Source organism: Perca flavescens, chromosome 8 (assembly GCF_004354835.1).
Source record: "Perca flavescens isolate YP-PL-M2 chromosome 8, PFLA_1.0, whole genome shotgun sequence".
Lineage (NCBI taxonomy): Eukaryota > Metazoa > Chordata > Actinopteri > Perciformes > Percidae > Perca > Perca flavescens.
Genome location: NC_041338.1, coordinates 18,128,473 through 18,148,025, shown reverse-complemented (window position 1 = coordinate 18,148,025; position 19,553 = coordinate 18,128,473). Strand labels below are relative to the sequence as shown.

The 19,553-nt window shown below is 41.1% G+C and overlaps 1 protein-coding gene across 2 annotated transcripts in view; it reads right to left on the bottom strand.

Moving 5' to 3' along the window:
* Positions 1-154: 154 nt before the first annotated feature.
* Positions 155-19,553, bottom strand: part of nell2a (neural EGFL like 2a) — a 92,046-nt gene continuing 72,647 nt past the window's right edge. For both annotated transcript variants that reach the window (XM_028585065.1, XM_028585064.1), the window contains exons 16-20: positions 14,231-14,371; positions 12,768-12,961; positions 7,314-7,490; positions 4,002-4,226; positions 155-947 (exon numbers count right to left, since the gene is read on the bottom strand). In XM_028585065.1, coding sequence (XP_028440866.1) covers positions 906-947; positions 4,002-4,226; positions 7,314-7,490; positions 12,768-12,961; positions 14,231-14,371 — 779 coding nt within the window. In that variant the 3' untranslated portion in view covers positions 155-905. The remainder of the gene's footprint in view (positions 948-4,001; positions 4,227-7,313; positions 7,491-12,767; positions 12,962-14,230; positions 14,372-19,553) is intronic.

The window sequence follows — 19,553 nt, the reverse complement described above, 5'->3', positions numbered from 1 at the left end:
CACTTCGGTCCCCCTAAAAACACTTACCGAAACACTTACACGAACATCATCTTCATCAAGGTAGGATTTATGGCAGGACTGTTGCAACTGAGAGATGTCTTCAAACAAAATGAATACAGAAACATCACACTCATACATAAGCCAAAGACATGAATTAAATGTAAATGGAAATACTTTTATTTCACTATTACACAATAACAAGCTTGGGGGAAAAAATTACAAATAAGAGAAATGGAACAAAAAGCTACAATGCACCACATAATATAGACAATTCATAAATGTGGCAACAGAACCTTATGCTAACTGCCTTTACTCTATCTAAGATATCATCATAACTGAGAATTTAGAAATCAGCAAAAATGTTTGGACATCAAGCACAGTCATGCCAGTAATATTAATATGTTACAGATTCATGTAGCAATGATTCTGAGTGGGGAACAGTGATCCTTAAAGGTTCACTCTTAAGTGGTGAGACAGAATAAAGAGAGTGGGTTTTAGGAAACTGTAGTCTGTCATCTGTTTGGTATGATATAGGTTTGCATTTGGTATAAAGAGGAGTTGAGGAGGCAGACGTGGGTCACACAGTATTTGAACAATGTTAAAGCTCAATGTGCATGAGGCACCAGTTGGCTGGGGTTTACCATATAGAACATACAATAAGAGCAAGCAATCTGCAGAAAGTACCTGAAGGTTACATTTAAGCAATCGTTTGTATTGGACAATGTGACATTGTATGAGTTATCCTGATTAATAACCCCCATCCATCTGGTTTAGCAGGCAAAAACAAATCTTAACAAACACTATCTGACCCACGCCTGTGAGGGGGACAGTGGGGAGACATAGGGGTGGTGTTACTTTTTTTTTACATGGAGAACACTGTACAGGTGCCTTCAGATCTGCCAGGACTAAAGGCACATGGGGTCCACTGAGCAACAGATGTGTCCATTCTGGAGAGGAGAGGAGAGGAGAGAGAAGGCAAAGAAACAACGAGTGGATTATCGTCACACTTTAAACTCGTCATTTTGAAGCTCAACAGTTAATATTTTCAGGTGCCGGCGATGCTGCAGCATACCGATTCAGTTTGGCATTTAGAATTCCTCTGTGTCATTTTGGCAGCAACTGATCCAAGGTGAAGTTATTCTACTGAGAATACAAATGTGTAATTTCGCTTTAAACTAAGGGGACTGATAAACTCCCTGGATCTCTAAAGGTTTGCAGGCACAGCACTGTATGTGCGAAATCCCCAAACTGACCAAAAGAACTCTCTAAAACTGACTGTACTGAAAGCAGCACTGTTCAAAAAAATGTATTACTCATTCATGTATTTAAATGCAATGTAAAGGCCTAGATGCATGCGTTTTGAAGTACACCTATTGTTGCAAATGGCCAAACACGGCCCAAAGTTTTTTGAGGCGTGTCAAACTGCTTTGACGCCCCTACTCAGACTTTGGTTTGATATTGGACCGTCAAATGAGGACCCAGCAACCAACGCTGTTTTTTCTTCAGCTGCAGTACCTGTTTGGAGAGAGCTTAAAGAAAAAAAAGAGGAGGCTTTTTTCCCCCAGAGGACAATATTTATTTAAGAAACAAATTATTAATTCTAATTATGCTAAACAAATAAATAGATTTAAAAAAAAATCCATATTGAGCCTGTTTTTAGCAGCGTTCTTATTTTGGATGCTGGCCAAACATTTCTTGACAAGCAGCTGCTGACTTTACCGGTGTTCTACTGCCAAACAAATGACGAAAGCAGCAGCAAGCACCCAACAGTAACCTTCCTGCTTTATGTAACGTTATATAACATTAATGGGGCTATCTATAAAGCATACAAATGTGTGCTTGCCTAGTACCTAAATATAAATAACAACCTTTTACCAAAATACTGTTGTGCGCCATAGGAGCATCACTTGGCGCGCACCAATTATTACTTTAATTTGCCTTATGTCTTTGACATTATTTTAAAAGTTAGCAGAAAAATACTTTAAATATTTATCAGTTTATCAGTCTGTTTAAAATGGCTGCCATCATTTCAGAAAGATTTGTTTTCATTGTCAGACAAGCAGAGAGAAAATATTCCATCCTAGAAACTCAGGCAAGGGAGATCTTTGTGGATAAGTCCTAAAGCTGGGGCAAAACAAATAATGCTCATAATTGTTTATGAAGAGGATAGTCGCCAACATAGTTCACTTACCCAGTGATTGTTCTGTGCCACAAAAACTTGTGGAGAGCAGCTTTCTCCATCTGATTTACTCAAACCAATTATGCGAGTTTGTCTCAGTATTTTTCAGTAGAATATCTAAGACTCTATACATTGTAAGTGCTGCGTGTGCAAACATGAGTGCTTGTGAACACCAGGCTGTGATTCCCTGCTGTAGCTGAGCCAGAAGCCAGGTGTTGAGGGGCTGACAGATGTTTTCATAGTGTGGGTTTCTCTTATTCCAAGGCTTCAGTTAATTTGTATTAAAGGGATAGTTCAACATGTTGGGAAATACACTTATTGCTTTCTTGCTGAACAATGGAAACATTCTTATATTTGTGCATTAAATATGAAGCCACAGCTGGCTATCTTAGTTTAGCATAAGACTGCAAAAAGGAGTTTTGTCACAGTGGTCACTTCAAGAAATAGTTCAGCACAAGATAAGATAAGAAGATGGCTAGATGTTATATTATGTGTGGTTACTACTGATCATAGACACTCCGTGATTTACTGCATGGATTAACGTGTGATGAATGTGAATGACTGCATTTCCCAGAGCTGGGATGCATGCAGGCATTCATTAGAAAGTTGCATTGGCTCAGCCAGTGAACAACGGTACGTGGGTAGCCACGACCAACCATGTCCTCTAAAAACATAGACTACGTGTTATATAAATCTTTACTTAAGTAAAGAATAGGTGTTAATACAAAATAAACCCTAGATTGATGTCTTATCTTTGCCATTATGAGGTACCTCCCCCCGCCATTAGCGTAGCATTGCATCCCTGTAACCCAGCCAGCTACAAAGAACTGGTTAGCATCCAGACTTTTAAAAGGTTTGAGATCAGAAACAGTGTCTGGGGATACCCCGTTTACCACAGAGTGGTACAGATCGTGTAGACTGAATTCGGGCAGACTGCGATTTAATGAGGTCCGTGAAAACGGAGGGAGGAATAAGGTAAGGGTCAGTAAGGGTAGAGGTTAGCTTTAGAGGTGCTGGCAGGCAGATTTTGTACTTTGTACAGAGCCAGGCTAGCTGTTTCCAGTCTCTATGCTAATTTAAGCTAAATGGCAGTTAGCTGAAACTTCATATTTAGCAGACAGATATAGAAGTATCAATCTTCTTATGTAACTCTCTGCAAGATAATGAATATGCACATCCCCCCCTTCTCCCCTGCCCAAAAAAAACAACATGAACAAACAAACAAATGAACTATTGTATTCTTGTTAATACACCGCCTATAAATTGGTGCCTAATAATATCAAACAGAAGACAATTGAAAGCGAAGTTCTCAAATCTCAAACATCCCATCTTATATACTCTATATTGTGCTTTTGAACAAAAAAGTACATTCTTGGAGTATGAATATTAGATTTTCTCTCTCAAGGCAACCACTATCACATGGAACTGTGTGCATTTTGGTTTACATAATAGATTGAGAGTTACTCATTTCATTATCCTCCTCCTCCATTTGTGGCCATTTTTTATTAGCCTACTGCTTTTTAAAATTTGGAGAAATGTGTCTTTCCTATGTGCCAAAGGTTTGTGTGTGGATCAGAATCAGCTGCATAAACACCGACAGACATATTTACCACTACGTGTAATAAATACAGCCATGAGCTGTTAAAGATGCACAAATTGCCTCCACGATACACAGTCTGGGCCACAGTGTACTCTTCTTTTTCTGATAAAGAACAGAGGGTTCTCAATTTCCAAACCATTTTTCTTTGGTGTCTTGTCTGCCACTGAAGTAGACAAACTTTATTTTGCTGTTCGGAGGATACCGGCGGGGCTGGCACCTTACCTTGCACTGGCACAGTGTGCACTCTGTGCCATGTTTAATCCAGGAGGAGCCACTGAAGCGTGAGATGCTGTGCTCGTCCGTGCACGTCTTGGTGATGTCGTTGCGGATAGTGTCGGCCTGGCAGGGGTCGGTGACACAGCGGGGACAGCACTCGCCCTCAGGCACCACGGTAAACTCACAGTCCACGGGCGGGCATGGCAGAGGCCAGCAGTCCACCTGCCCCTGCTGTAGAGGCAGAGAGAGAACATTTGAGATAGATCGACAGACAGCAGCAAACGCACTATTGCATTTTCCAGCCCTAATCAAGTTATTCATGCAAATATACATATTTCTCCTGACTCTGTGTATTTGCATTCTACAGGGAGCTTCTCCACTTGATGAAAAAAAAAAAAAGTTAAGGTACTGAGAAAATATAGATGAGCAGAGCAATCTTCCAACACAGTCAGCAATTATTATTTTTTTAGTTTATACAAAATCCTCAAGCTTTTTAATTGACTTGTTCTAGTCCCCCTCTCTCATTGTTGTTCCCATATTAATCTCCCAGCAAACCTTCGGCACAGAGAGCCTTATTGGATTCCTCCTGCTGCCATTCTGAGAAAACGGGTCATATATGTTGGCCAACTTTACACATCCTACCTACTGTTCACTACATCACTCTGGCCTGACCCACTTCTGCTTACACTGCCATCCATGAACATTTCAGCTTCACACCTACTCTGGACATGAAATATGGGCTGTATATGTTTAAGCACACACACACAGACACAAAAGGCATGCACACACATTAAGTTACAACTGGCTTGATGCAAGTGTCCCACTGGGGATATTTAATATCAGTGAAAATCATCTGGCTCAGCATTTTTGGGAATTAGGCTGGCTATAAAGCAGAGGCTCACGCAGTGTTAATGCCCACTCCCTGCCTCCGTGTAGTGTGTAAATATTTGAAGTGGGAAATCCCCCCGAGTGGCACTCTTTGCTCATAGCCAGAGGGAGGGATTGAATGTAGCCTCAGGTATCCGTCCCACACTGCGAAAAGGGACACTGTCATCTTTGTCTGTTCATGCAGATGTGGCCTATGATCCAAAGGAGAAAGAGATTTGCTATACAATCAGCTTTTCTTTGCCTTTCACACAGAGCGTTGTGCCATAGAAACTTGATCAACCTAAACCTGAAGCCTTTTTTATTTCTTTGTGATATTTCAGAAGGTTATTATTTTAATCTGGCTATGCATTCAGTGGTCATGGTATCTCACTGTAATTTAATCTTTTTGCTTTTACATAGACAGATGTAAGGATAACACTGCATGTTACAAAATCCCTCCTGGAGATTAAAACTAGTGACATTTCTATTTGCCTGGGAATCAGCCGGCAGTAATCACGCTCTCCGTTTTATTTGCCTCGACCTGAAACGCGACCTATGGCAAAGGAATTGGCTTCTTTGATCTCCTGGTGATTTAACAAGATAGCAAATCACATCATCAAGTGGCCCATGTGTTCACATTCTGCAAAGGCCACATTCTTGATTTCAAATGATTGCACGGGTAGAGGAGAAGGATTCACATCTTGGTCTTGGGAGAATGATTTGCCCATCTGGCTGCTGTCACTGTGTATTTTAAGGCCCCTGCTGAGCCTGGACAGCCATGGCTCTGCTAAGTGTACCAGTATTCAAGGTTCATTTCACGTCCCTGTCACGCTACTAGGGCCCCGTACGGTATCGCTCAGCAGCCTTCTCCCCCGCCCTTTCAAGTGCTGTTCTTTATACTGTATGGCTGGTGGTCCTTTGCTTTGCTGTGTATGTTTCTGTACATCTTAAAGTGAGTGTGTTTTATGTCTGACTGTGTGTATGCATGGATGTATGAAAGCATGAACATGTGTTGTGGTGAAAGGTGTGACTACATTTTCAAACATGGAGTATGTGTGTGTGTGTGTGTGTGTGTGTGTATACTACAATATGTACATACTCATGTTTGTATAATGTATGTGTGTGGTTGTATGCTCTGCTGCTGAGACTGGCATACCTGCATTCTCAAAATACGTTTGTCTGTTTCTGTCAACATATATAAGTGCCTACAGTGAGCACTGCCTCAGCGAGAGTGAAGCCGTGCAAACCCATTTTCATCCGACTGTGCTTCCCAGCTGCCTCTCAGCTGAGCAGTGATTTTCAAGCTCACCTATAATGGCTCGCTGTAAGAAATCCAAAAAGCAACCCTCAGGTCCGGGCATTACAGTGGCGGGCGGAGGGAGGAAATGGCATTGCTGTTGCTACTCAGACCATAAATCTGTCAGACTGGAGCCAACTTATATTAGCTACACGTATGGCTGATCTTTAAAAGCAACAAAAGGGAGGGGAAAAAAGAAGAAAAAGGAGTTTTAAAGTGCTTGTCTGAGATCCACACAGTGAAGATGATTTGTGAGTCACTGAACAGAAGGAGTGACACTGGTGTGGGTGTGTGGTACAGCTGAGTGTGGGTGAGACAAGACAGTGAGGTGGAATGTAAAGGATGACATTTGCATTTAATATGCATTTGGCTGTGTGGTGAGGGGGCATCACAGGTAGAAGGATTTATAGTTTTTGTCAGGTTTATTGGGAAACACTTGCTTCCCTGTTGTTTGAACAGCAGCATTGTGTAAACCTTGGAAAAGGTCGACACAGCAGAAGACGTGACCGCAAAGAAAATAGTGTCTTACTGTGAAAGATTTATATGACGAACACAATGTTTTTTTTTGTTCTGTATGAGAAATAGGACTGCATGTACAATAGAGGACACTCAACACCACAACACACACATGCTGCAAATACTCATCAATCAACACAGCCTTCTCAAAGCACACACAAATGACACACAGTGTTACAACTCCCACTCTCCAGGCACACACATGTTCTACTATTCTCTCAACCTTGGAAGTATCCTTTAATAAAAATGTATAATTCCATCATAGCAGACAACAGTACAGGGGTCCATTGAATTCTTTAAAACCTCACTAAACACTCACTTCCTTTCTTCTTTCATGAGTGGAAAAGCAATCTTTATTTTCTCCTTTCTACAACCTTCCTAGTCGCCTCTTAATCAGTCCCCGTCTCTTGCCACAAAACTTCTCTCCTTGACTTTCTTTACATAGCACCTCTCTCATTTGTGAGCATTTCCATGGAGACTGGAGTATTTGTTCCATTTCTTGCGCACTGTAGCACAGCAATGAAAGCTTATGTTGCTTTTATTGTCAGCGTAATTTGCTTCTGATAAAAGCATGGACTAAACCTCTGCAATGTAAGTTTTATAAACATGCGGCGGTTTATTTATCCAGCCCTACTCACCAGGCACTGGCACTGCTGGCAGTTTTCCACCCATGTGTCCCCGCTGCCGTAGGTGAGCAGGCCGTTCTGGTGCAGACACTGGCTGCTCAGTCGAGGGTCGCACTCGGGGCAGCAGAACAGGTCGGCGTTGGGGTTGTCGCAGTCGCAAACCATCCTGCGGCACATCACTTGGCCAGCCTGAGCAGAGAGCACATGCAACATATATCACATGAGCACACGTATACATGCATGCAAAGACAAGGCCAGTTGTGTGATGGGATCATTAAACATGTATGTTGATAATAAATATTGCAATAAAGGCTGTGCAGCCTAGCAACTGATTTGAAGCTGTATTTTATGGCTATTCAGTCTCAGCTCGTACTTTGGGAAAGACACACTGGAGTGAAACGTATTTCATGAATACAGAGACTCAATGGTTCTTTAGGAGTTCCTGTTCATCGGTTTGGTGCTTGAAGAAGTGCTACTTGGCTGTCTAGTTGTCTCAGTGATTTAAGTTGCCTTCCACATACAAGAACTGCTGGGGGTTTGAATTCTACTCATTACATTTGTCACATACTTCTCTCTACATACATCTGGTGCTGCCACTTTAATGTGCAACTGTCTGAGCCATAAAGGAAATAAATAAAGTAATTTTAGTTCCAGACGCATGAAAACAATTAGTCGATTAAACAATTAATCAATTAGTTGACCCACAGATAATGAACTGGCAACTTTTTTTTTAATCGATTAATAGTTTACCTAATTGTCTAAGTAAAAATGCCCATAAAAAATAAAAAAGAATATACCTGTATATATATATATATATATATACTGTATACACACACACACACACACACACACACACACACACACACACACACACCACTAGAGACTTCAGCGACTTAAATGGGGAATGACATGAGACATGAACCAGGGACGTTGCTGTTCATAGTTGCTGCCTTAACCTCTAGGCTCCCAGTCTTAGGATTCTTATTGGCAATTTTAATTATGATGATGATGATGTCATTATTGTTTCATTCTGATCTTGTGACTTACTTTGTGTTTTTTTTTTTTTTTTTTATTGTTAGTCTGTTATATTTTTTTATATCAAAATGAGTATTAATGAAAATACAAATTTACTACGTGCATGACAAATAAAAATGACATTTAAACATGCAGGTTCTCCAAAGCCCAAATAATAATTTCAGCTCTGCATAGTTTTTCTTTATTTTCACCTCATTTAGGATTCTGGGCCACCTAGGCCATTCTGGGATACCTGGAGTTTCCACCAATTAAATAAAATTTTGAAATGTTTTAGAGACTAGCTTCCCCACTGACAGACACACTCATGCGGTAAAACCCCACCCATCTGGTGCTCTAAGAACAATTTGCATATTGCATATCCCAGTCTTTGTCTTCTCTGTGATTTTTGACCTTGGTTTCACCCATCAGTTAGTCACAGCTCTCCCTCTAATATCCAGCTGTGTCTGTCTAACTCCAAAACAATAACATGTTTACTCCTCTGCTTCTTCAATAGCTCAATACAACTCATTTTGACAGGCAGCTCTTCAATCTCTCAAATCAATTAATATGACTCATTTAATTAAGAAGCCATTTCTGCCCTGGTCCTTTGTAATCAAATGAATAATTTGCTGCTTGATCATTCACTACCGACACTAATCCACTATAATCACCTTCCACTACTGCCAGACGCTTGGCATTAGGTTGAATGAAACGCTGAAATGCAAAGTATGACTGGTCCGTGACCTGATAATCTTTGAGAGAAAATGTGTTTAGGATGATAGAATAAGTTTTAACGGACAAAGTGTTCCCAGATGCCTTGTCACTGTGGTGTCAGAAATCACTCAAAGCAACTACATCAAAAGCCTGAGTCACTCTGGCAGGCCTTTAAAAATCACCACATATAGTTCATGCACTTTAATGAAATTACTCATCACAACAGCATCACTGTCATTGTCAACAGCACTGTCACATCAGGGTTATGGTACCAGTGTTTCCATCGGCAGTCGGCACTCACTTTTAGTCTCTTTCCATGGCTACGCGTTTCCTCGTTTCTGTTAAAATCCACCTCTTTTGCTTGATTTTTTCCCCTTCCCAAAGGAAAAGCTTATAACGGAAGAACTGCAAGGACAAAATGCCTGTATGAGGCTTCATTTGAAACCTAAATTATTTTAGTTTATGGAAATGTGCTTGGTTAGCATGTGATTAAAACAACATACACTACAGCAGTAGTGTATGTTGAACCAAACATGGTTAAAAATAGTTATTTTGTTCCAGTCTAAAAAAACGTAATTTTTGAAAAAAATAAAACATACTTTGTGCCACACTATGCAGAACACAACACATACCTTCTACATTGTCAACAACACCTGTATAAAGTTTCAGAACTCTAGTCCTAACCTAATGGGACCTAGGGAGTTTTCAGTACTTGGTATTACAGGTGTCACTGGTGTGCCAAAACCTCTCCAAGTGACCAAATGTTGCTAAATGCTTTTACTCACTTCTATGCTATTAGAAAAAAACATACTAAAGACTTAAAATGACTTACAAAACCTTTTTACATTCATTCAAACACTGCTGAACATATTTTTTCTCATAAATCACATGTATGCGCCTGCTGGCTCTGGGAGGCGGAACTTAGCTCTGTTGCCCATTCATTTGGACTGGCTCCCATTGGATGTTCCTATCATGCTATATACCATTGGAAACTGAATGTGTTTGGCTACAACTGTCATGATTGATGTGTTGATATGCAATGACAGCTTTTTCTAACATGGCTGCTCAGAGAGATGACGCAGCGTATTGACACTCCACAGTGGGAGCGCTTGCTGGATTTCAGGGGCTATCCTGGGGGCGATATTACCATAGGCAGTATATAAACTGGATCAACAGATCCCGTTGCTCTGGACGGAGACCAGTGAAGAATATTAGAAGCACTTTTCCGGTGAGCGCTGAGCCTTAACTGCGCAGCCTCCAACTGAGAGAGACAACGTAAATGTGACGTGCCTTTTACACATTGTCGCGTTTCTTTATAAATAAACAATGGACAAATACAGTCTTTAAACGCTTCAGATGTAAAGTTATTTGCTGTCAAAGTGACGTCAAAATGAATGCTAGTCAATGGGATGCTAACGTCGGGTGATCGTTTGGTAGCATCAAAATGGTGCCATAGGACCTACGGGTTGTTGACAGACGCTTACCCCCTTGGATATTACAAATCCCACTATGGCCACGCCAAGACCCGCCCTTCAATAGCATTTATTGGCCAGGCGTCCATGAGAACGCAAGGTAATGTAACCCCATTTGTACAGGTCCTATCCCCTGACCAATCGGCTATCCTAACCTTAACCCCTCAAGGTGAAATGCCTAACCCCAACCAATCAAGCTGCTTCGTAGGGCGGGTCTTGGCGTGGCCATAGTGGGATTCGTAATTTTGCATCCTGGGTTGAAAACTAAACAGAAAAAGGTGGAGATAGTTTCATTGTGTAGGCGGCAACTTGAAGAAAACAAACATACCCAGCAACACGGTGCAGGGCTAGGAGAACTATCTTATCTTATTAATAATTTTATATTATTAGAACGAGATCGGCAAATGAAGTTAGCAGATAGTTAGCAGACAATTAGCATTGTCTACAGGACAATATTCATAACCTGGATTCATTATTTCGAAAAACCCTTGTTATCATTTTGATTTGTGGACACTTATGGACTAGAGGAATATAGATAAAACCAGGAATGGACAGGGATTGAGCGTTTAGGACAGCCTACAGGTAGGGAAGCGTCATCATTTAGTCCTTTTTTTCTTCTTTTTTTTCAATAGCATGAGCACTAAGATCATGAATAATGCTTTGGTGCTTATGATTTCAGTAAAATTAACTGAATGATCTTCATTTCTTATTCTTTACTTTAAACCTGCAATAACTGTTGTTTTGTGGCTATTTGGGAGCAGCAGAAACACGCTATAAACACAACACTGACATTTTATTAACTTGTATTTGGAGACATGTTTCTGGTGATCTGTTGAAGAACAATATTCAGTCTCCTTTTAGCTCTGTTTTGGTCTCCACCAACTCCTAATAGAAATATCTGCTCTTCAGCTGCTAAGTGCCACAGTGACTGCAAAATTGATAATATTTCTCTCTGGGTTCATCACTACGAGTGACCCCTTATACCTCCCACCAGCAACTCATCACCCATTGTTTAATTAGAGAAATATAGTAAATGCACCGCAACAATTTACTTAACTGTCATAAATGTGGGTGTTGGGAGTAATGGCGTTCAAGTATAACTGATATCATTACTGAGAATGTAAAGTGGCACGTTACTACAATTTGGTTGAATGAAGCGCGAGGTTTCAGGCTTTGGCTACACATCAGCTGCCTGGAGAGAGCAGGGGTGGGAATTATGACACCGTTGCAAATGCGATGATGATTGGCTGGGTGGGCGGATGCCCTGCTCACGCTGTCTCACTGCACGCTCTGACTACCACTAAACACAAAACAGCGACAATGGCGACGAGCCAGGGAAATTCAAAGGTTCTTGAACTGGAAGTACCGGCACTACTTCTCGCTCATTGAAATTAAAGGCAAGAATGTTTATGTAACATGCACACTATGCCCAGGAAAAAAGACTTTTATTTATTTATTGGTTTTTATTTCTATGCATATCATATGGCAGGCTGCAATCTGTTGAGTTCAAATAAATACCAAATGTTCTAAAATACTGTATATAGTGTTTTTATTCTTCAATCAGTTAATATAAACATATTTGACGTTAAAGATGTTATAGAATGTAAAAGCGTTATAGAACATAAAAAATAACTTCACAGTTACTTTGCTGAGTAACTAATTACTATTATAATTTGGTAACTGAGTTACTAACTCAATTACTTTTTGGGAGAAGTAATTTGTAACTGTAACTAATTACTTTTTTAAAGTAAGATGACCAACACTGGTCATAATACTAGTTACCCAAAGGTGGCATGACATTGGTACTTAATGCACCGTCACGTCATGTCTAATTAAAAAAAAATAAAAAATTCACTGACTGGTTCAAGGGGAGCAGTATGGTAACATGACAAAACAAGGTGACATTTGTTGCTGACTGGCACTGTGGGAGACGTCATCACAGGAAGGGAAGAACAGGTTTACAGTTGCTTTGTTATTTTTTGTTTAGTAGACACTTAAGCGGAGAGAGAATAACCAAAGAACAGAAAATTTAATCATAGACCAGTTGGGTGCACATGCAGTAACAGAGAGAGGAAACATCATCACTCAACTATCTATGGCACTGGACATATTTCCTCTTTTTCTATCTGCCTCTACATCTTTTTGGATCTTATCCATCCTTCTACTTGTCTATCTCTGTCTGTTTCTGTTTCACTCAATCTATCTACCTCTGCTTTGGCTTTTCTCTGTCTATCTCGTCTCTCTCTGTGCACTCTGTGTTTCTTACCTGGCAGGAGCACACAGAGCACCTATCGCTGTCCAGCACCCAGATCTGCCCACTGTGCTTGACCTTGTTGTCATGGATACAGTCGCCGCTGCAGTTGTGCCCGTGAGGGCACCGGCAGTCGTAGCCTCCGTCCAGGTTGAAGCACACTGTGTCATTGGCACAGGTGTTCCTCCCTGTCTTGCATTCATTAATATCTGCAGGGAGCACAAAAAGATGATATCATACATATGCTCAGTGCAGGCAACACAGTTTATGCATGGCTTGTGGAAATGGGATTTTTTTTTTAATTACAAGCCCCGTTATATTTGCTTTAGTAACATGGTGACAAGGTAAAGGAGCATGTTCTGTCACAGACTGGTTTCGAAGTACGTAATGTAATGAATATAGTAATGAGCACCCACATCTTTGTCCTCTTGAGCAAGACAAAGACCTGCTCTCTGCACCCGTAAGCTGCAGCTTACGGGTGCTGTAAATTGTAGCGATAAAACATTTTTCAGATCTCGGAGAAACATACAGTATACAACTGTAATGTAACCCAGAAACCTACTTTTGGCAAAATAATAACTTCGCTTTGTGAAGTCCGGACAGGTTCGGTTTATTGAGAGTGCCTTTAATTTGCTTTTTTTCTTCTGCCTCTCCCAACTCAAACTGACAGCCAAGATGGGGTCAACGAGTTGAGCAGCGCTAGCACTATTGTTACAGGCAAGGCTTCGATGTTGCTGTAGATTGAGGGTTTCCATTTTGACAGCTGACACTTCTCCTGACAGGCTGTATCAGAGAGAACGTTCCAGAAAATGAGCAGGCTGCAAAAAGCAAGCTGACGTTTTGGGAGGAAAACACACTGATAATGACATACCTATCCAATCACACCATTACTTACAGCAGCATAACGACACATCTTATAAAACAAAAGCTTAGTTTCTCATGGTGGCTGGAACACCTATTTCAACGAAGTTCTGCTTTAAATTAAAAAGCACTATTTTCAGGGCTTTTTTCTTGAACGCCGCAATACTGAAGCTAGAAATCAAAAGACCTTTAAATCTGGGATGGGACTGAGATGTAAAAGGGGGACATTCAGTGGAAAATGTATGGGGTGTTTTCCGTTAATGGGGCATTATGGAGCTATAAGATGCAATAAAGGTATTCTTGACATGCTAAAAGATATGAACCAGAATTTAAACCTAATTTTAGTTACATTTTACGTCCAAGTGGCAAAGACACATTTAAAAATGTAAATTTTGTATAAATGGAAAACCAAATAATTTCTTCATGACATGAAAGATTCATGAAATACCACAATGTTTTCCACGTGATACATTCACAAGTGACATTTGTGTTCTATACAAAACGTGATTCCACTGACTTATCCATGTTGCAATCCTAAAATCAGAATAAAAAAATAAACTTTTTCACCATTATTGTTTTAATTTGCGTAAAGAAGAAAGCAACGGTGGACCACTCACCTACACATGATTCCCCACTGGCGGAAAACAAGCCGTTGTCATGGTAGCCATCACGACACTCACAGTGGTACCAGCCGGGCAAGTTGACACAAGTGGATTTACTATCACACTCAACAAAGCCGTCCGCACACTCATCAATATCTGAAGAGGAGAGAAGAGAAGGAACAATTAGACATCCATATACACTATCACTATCATGTTGGTTTCAAAATATGCTCTTTACAGTGAATGGACTATTGAGCTCCATTCTTGCCTGGTAGGCATTTTCAACATTGATCGATTCATAATTGATAAAACAACGTGTCTAGAATTTGAGTGAAACTAGTCCGTAGGCTTTATAGATCAAGCATAGTTGCATGGCCAGAGAAGGACATCTGTATCAATAAAAGATAGCAGGGAATGGATGAATCTAATATAGCAAGCCTATTCTTAGAAGCCAGAGATTTAACAGGCTTCATTTTGAAACCAGTAAAAATCCTACACAGTCAAATCCAACATATTCAGGCAATTTCGAGTAAAGTCCGAGGTGTGTGCAAACGTTTATTGAACGTGAACTTTACTTGAATCTTTAAAGGTCTCATGGCATGAAATTTTCACTTTATGAGGTTTTTTAACATTAATATGAGTTCCCCCAGCCTGCCTATGGTCCCCCAGTGGCTAGAAATGGTGATAGGTGTAAACCGAGCCCTGGGTATCCTGCTCTGCCTTTGAGAAAATGAAAGCTCAGATGGGCCGATCTGGAATCTGCTCTTTATGAGGTCATAAGGAGCAAGGTTACCTCCCCTTTCTCTGCTTTGCCCACCCAAAGAATTTGGCCCACCCATGAGAAAGAGAGAGACATCATGGCTTTCAAACAAGCAAAGTGGCAGTTGGTCAAGGCCACACCCCCACCCTCCACCTTGCCCCTCCTCTCTCCTCCTCAATAGCATTTAAAGCTACAGACAAAGAAATGGCACATACTAAGGAAAGCTCATTGTGGCTGTAATTCTGCACCAGGGCTGAATTTTGGGAAAGAGACTTCAGTTACAGTATTAGGGGACCATTGAGGCCTATATAAAAGCATCCAAAGAGCACCATGTCATGGGACCTTTAACTGCTTGGACATCAGGGGTTTCTATGAGGTGATGTGCGAAGAAGCTCTGCAAAGAGCATCCTTTGGGTGGTTGTCAATAGCTTGTTTTCACAGAGCTCCACTAAGAAATATCCTTGACTTTGCCTCCTCCTTCAGCTCTCGTCTTTAATGAAATACCTTTATTACGGGCTGTGACGTTCGCCTCTCTGTATTTTTGTTTTTTGACCCCAGTTTTTTCTATTCAGCTCTTTTCATATGGGTTTCCTTGTTTCTCTTTTTCACTCTCTCACTACTCATTTCTGTTTACAACAAGCCAACATTCAACCCTTTTATTTCAACAAGCGACCCTGCAACGTTCCTGCAAACATCAACCAAGAACAAATCCAATACAATTTTCAACAATGAGCATAATACACACAGAGAGACGGATCACTCTGATATTTCAGCTAACATTTAATTAAACTAAGGGCCAGGCCCACACTAGAGAGGAAATAAAGCCTGTCATTACACAGTAGGGCTAAATATGTTAGGCCCAGACATGCACCGTGATTAAATGTGCCTGTATAGTCTGTGATGGCTTTTTTATGATTGTGCATGATGCATTATGCTCTGCTCTCATTATGAAAATGGCAGTGTGCCTTGTCTGACCTTCTCCACAACTGCCTGCAACAGTATCCCCCATAGAGCGTCAGGCAGACGGGCTCATGGTCCCCCACCGCCCTGGCAGTAATGGGATTAAGATCTATTGGCTAATGAGCCCTCAGCTTTTAATAGAATTTCTGCAGCAGATTAACTGTTGATGAAATGTCCCGCAGATTAGGGTGTTATCTATTCAAAAATGACCCGTTTTTTTTCTGAGAAGCAGGTTTGCTAAAAAAACCTACAGCATATTCCTTTTTTCTGTTTTCCATACTGGCCAGGTTCAAAAAGCTCTCTCTTTCAGTGTGGCAGACTTTAAAGCGAAATCTCACATTTCACTAATTACATCAGTTTGGTGCAAGCAGAGCACCTCATTTTCTCCCCTTAGGACAGCAATGCTGGGTTAAAAGGACACTACTTAAAAATCATGAGTCTACAGCAAATACTATAACTAGCCTATCTTTGAAATTGATATAAATTCTCCCCACTACTGAAGAGAAATATAAAATGCTCTTTGTTGCCTGTGAATTTCAGTGTGATAAAGGAGCAGGGAGCTTTTAAAGGGAGAGCTGCAGGAGGTGTATTGCCAGTATAGAAAAATACAAGTTGAATTTGTCCGAAGCATCTTCTCCTCCCCAATAAGGCTGCATGAAATTGTTCAAAGTACAGCTGAGCAGACAGATACTATTTATAACAGACACTGATGGTGAGGTAAATCTAAAAATATGCAAATGGGTTATTTTCAGCCAGTTTCATTCAGGTGTTTTAAAAGCTTGACTGTCTGGCGATAACAACAGAAGGTTATACCCTCAACAAAAGATTCATGATTTTCTCTTTTAACTGAGCCAAACCTGTCAGCTACAATTATGGCCTGTCGCTTCTTAGCCTCCTGTCAAATCAACTTTTGAAGTGCGGCAGTGTTTTAGCACAGTGAAACTCACTGTTATGGCACCTAGGACTTGACAAGATTGAATGTGTGAGGTACAGCAAGGATACAACATGCTTGCAAAGATCTCGCCTTCTCTTTTATCATCTTGCGTAAAGGATAATGGAAGATCATTGTAATTAAATCCTCAACAATGACAATCAGACAAGGGTACTGGCTGAAAGCTCTGTCGCTACTGAATCATGAGGCTTTTGCTTTAGTTGAAGCATAGATGGGGATGGCGCAGTATTTTCACTTGTTAAATCATGTCATCTTTTTTTCCTCTCTCTTCTCTGGAAAAAAAAGACCACACAAACAAACAACAAAACTGGCTTTCTGTCTCTGTCTCCTGGAGAGGTCAAGGCCACGGAAAGAACAGTTATTTTGGAGTTACCTTGCTGACTGAAAGACGTGGAAACTGACAGAAAGAAACCTCCACAAAGAGAGGAGGATGAGGGTGGGAGGATGAGGTGAAAAGGAAGGAGGAGGAAGCGGTGAAGGAGGCAAAGAGCAGTGGGAGGAAGAAGCAGGGCGAGAAGGGGGAGGAATAAGCAAAGGAGGAGAACGAGAGACGATGAGACAGACTGCAGTTATCCTACTCGTTATCCTGAGTGGCAGCTTGGAAACAAGGGCTCTATTAAGGCAGCTCTCTGAGGACAAAGTGAGAAACAAGCGGACGGTCTTTCCTCTGCACCCTCCTGGGCTTGTTATGCCACTTTGCCAATACCACCCCCCTCCTCTCTTTCTTAATCCTCTGCCTTTACCTTTCCATGTGTTCCTTTTTTCACCGTGCTGTCTATCTTTGTCTCAAAGCTGAGGCAAAAACAGAGGTGCCCTCATCGTCACCTTTCCCCATGCCTGCAGTTTGCTCTCTCTTTGAGCAGAAAAAGGCAGAGTTTGGGCTTTGGTCTTGCCTGCCCTTTTCTCTTCATGCCTCCCTCTATTGTTCCTGCTCCCGCCAACCCCTTCACTTCATCCTCGCTTCCTAGTCTCATCCTGGACAGGCACAGGTCTTTGCTTTTACACCTTCTTTCTTTCCTTGCTTTCACCTCTGACGCTTCCCTCCCCATGTCTTTTCCCTTCGACTGACAGATAGCCCTGGGAGTTGGGGTGGTTTGCTGTGTTGCATCACTATTACTGCTGCCACATGTACTTCTCCCGTACAGTAACCTAGTTCAAACTGATTTCCATTACCACAGAGGTCTACCTGATAATCCTGATAGGCTTCAGGAGGAATTATATAGAGACATCTCTGGATCTCAACTGAAACTTTCCTCCTGATGCCATTTGACAATAAATGGATTTTAAAATTAGCTGAATTTGTCATGTCAGATAACATTTACAATGACAGCTGAAAAAAGGCTGCAGAATCTGTAAGTCAATAATAATGTATACAAAGCGTTTATTGGCATGTCTTACCTTAATGATAAGGTAAGGCATGGATTCGTGATCCCTGCTTTTTTATGTACAGTAAAGTGTAATTGAGTAATTGTCACTGGTCCTCCGTCTTCATTAGGAGAAAGAGCGAACTCAAGTAATCAATCATCACGAACCCGAGGCAAATTGAATTACACACTCGGCTCCTAAAGATGAAACAGATACTAAAACGCAAATCCATATCTGCAAGCACTTGAGTGGGAGAGTGGATGAGTAATCATGGTAAATTGGAAACAAGCCTTGTGAACAATTGGTAGCTGCAAGTGCATACAGAATGCAATCACTCTGTATCACTTACCTAGAGCTGTAACATTCCTTCACCCTTTAAAGTACAACTGAAATCACAATGTGTAAACTGTCAAAAACATGTGAAAGGGAATTTCAGAATAATTGTTTTATATTTGAGAGTAAGAAAAAAAAATGTTAGAGATCGGAAATTCTCCTTTAATCTCCAAGCCTCTGAGTGGGGGGGCAGATGCATGGGTTTGATTTGACAGCTGGGCCAACAGGGGCACCGAGACACAACATAGACAAAGTTGTGCTTGTAACTATAAGCCAAGGAGTTGTGTTAGCAGCGACATTGAAAGCTGCACTAACAACAACACCAGCAACTTGCTGGTGAGCGTAGTGGAGCACTTAGCAGCTAAAGAGCCAGATATTTCTCTCACATTTGCACTTCAGTGCTACAGCTGTCTGACTAATTAGCTAACAAGTTTGCAATATTATGTAAGCTGTGCAGAATTTACCCACATACAAAAAACAATGGCACTCCAACTGGTATATGCCCAGATAGATAATTCCATTCCAAAACCAAAAAAAATATAAAGTTTCCACTTTTGGATACTGATTTTCCTCTCAAATGACAGCACAGGACATGTCATTTACAGAGCACATATGTATGCTGCAGCAGAGAAAACCCTTTTAAAGCCTTCAAAGCAATATAGCTGTCCAGTGGCCAGTGCTGTTCGCTGCACTGCAGCAGCTACAGCTGCAAGCTAAGCTATCCCTGGGAGATGTCATTTCAGTAGAGGCAGCAGGTTGCGCTCAGCTAAACGACAGCTCCGGCCATTAGCCGGGCCTAATTAAGATATACTAATTATGCGTGATGGAGTGAGTGCTTTGTAAGGCCGTCTCTAAATAAATAATGAATACATAATCACTGTGTTTAAACAAGCCGCTTGAGCTTCAACAGTCACAGACCCCCAGGCCTTGTGGGTAAATTGTGGAGCAAAGGAGGGAGAAAGGAAGAG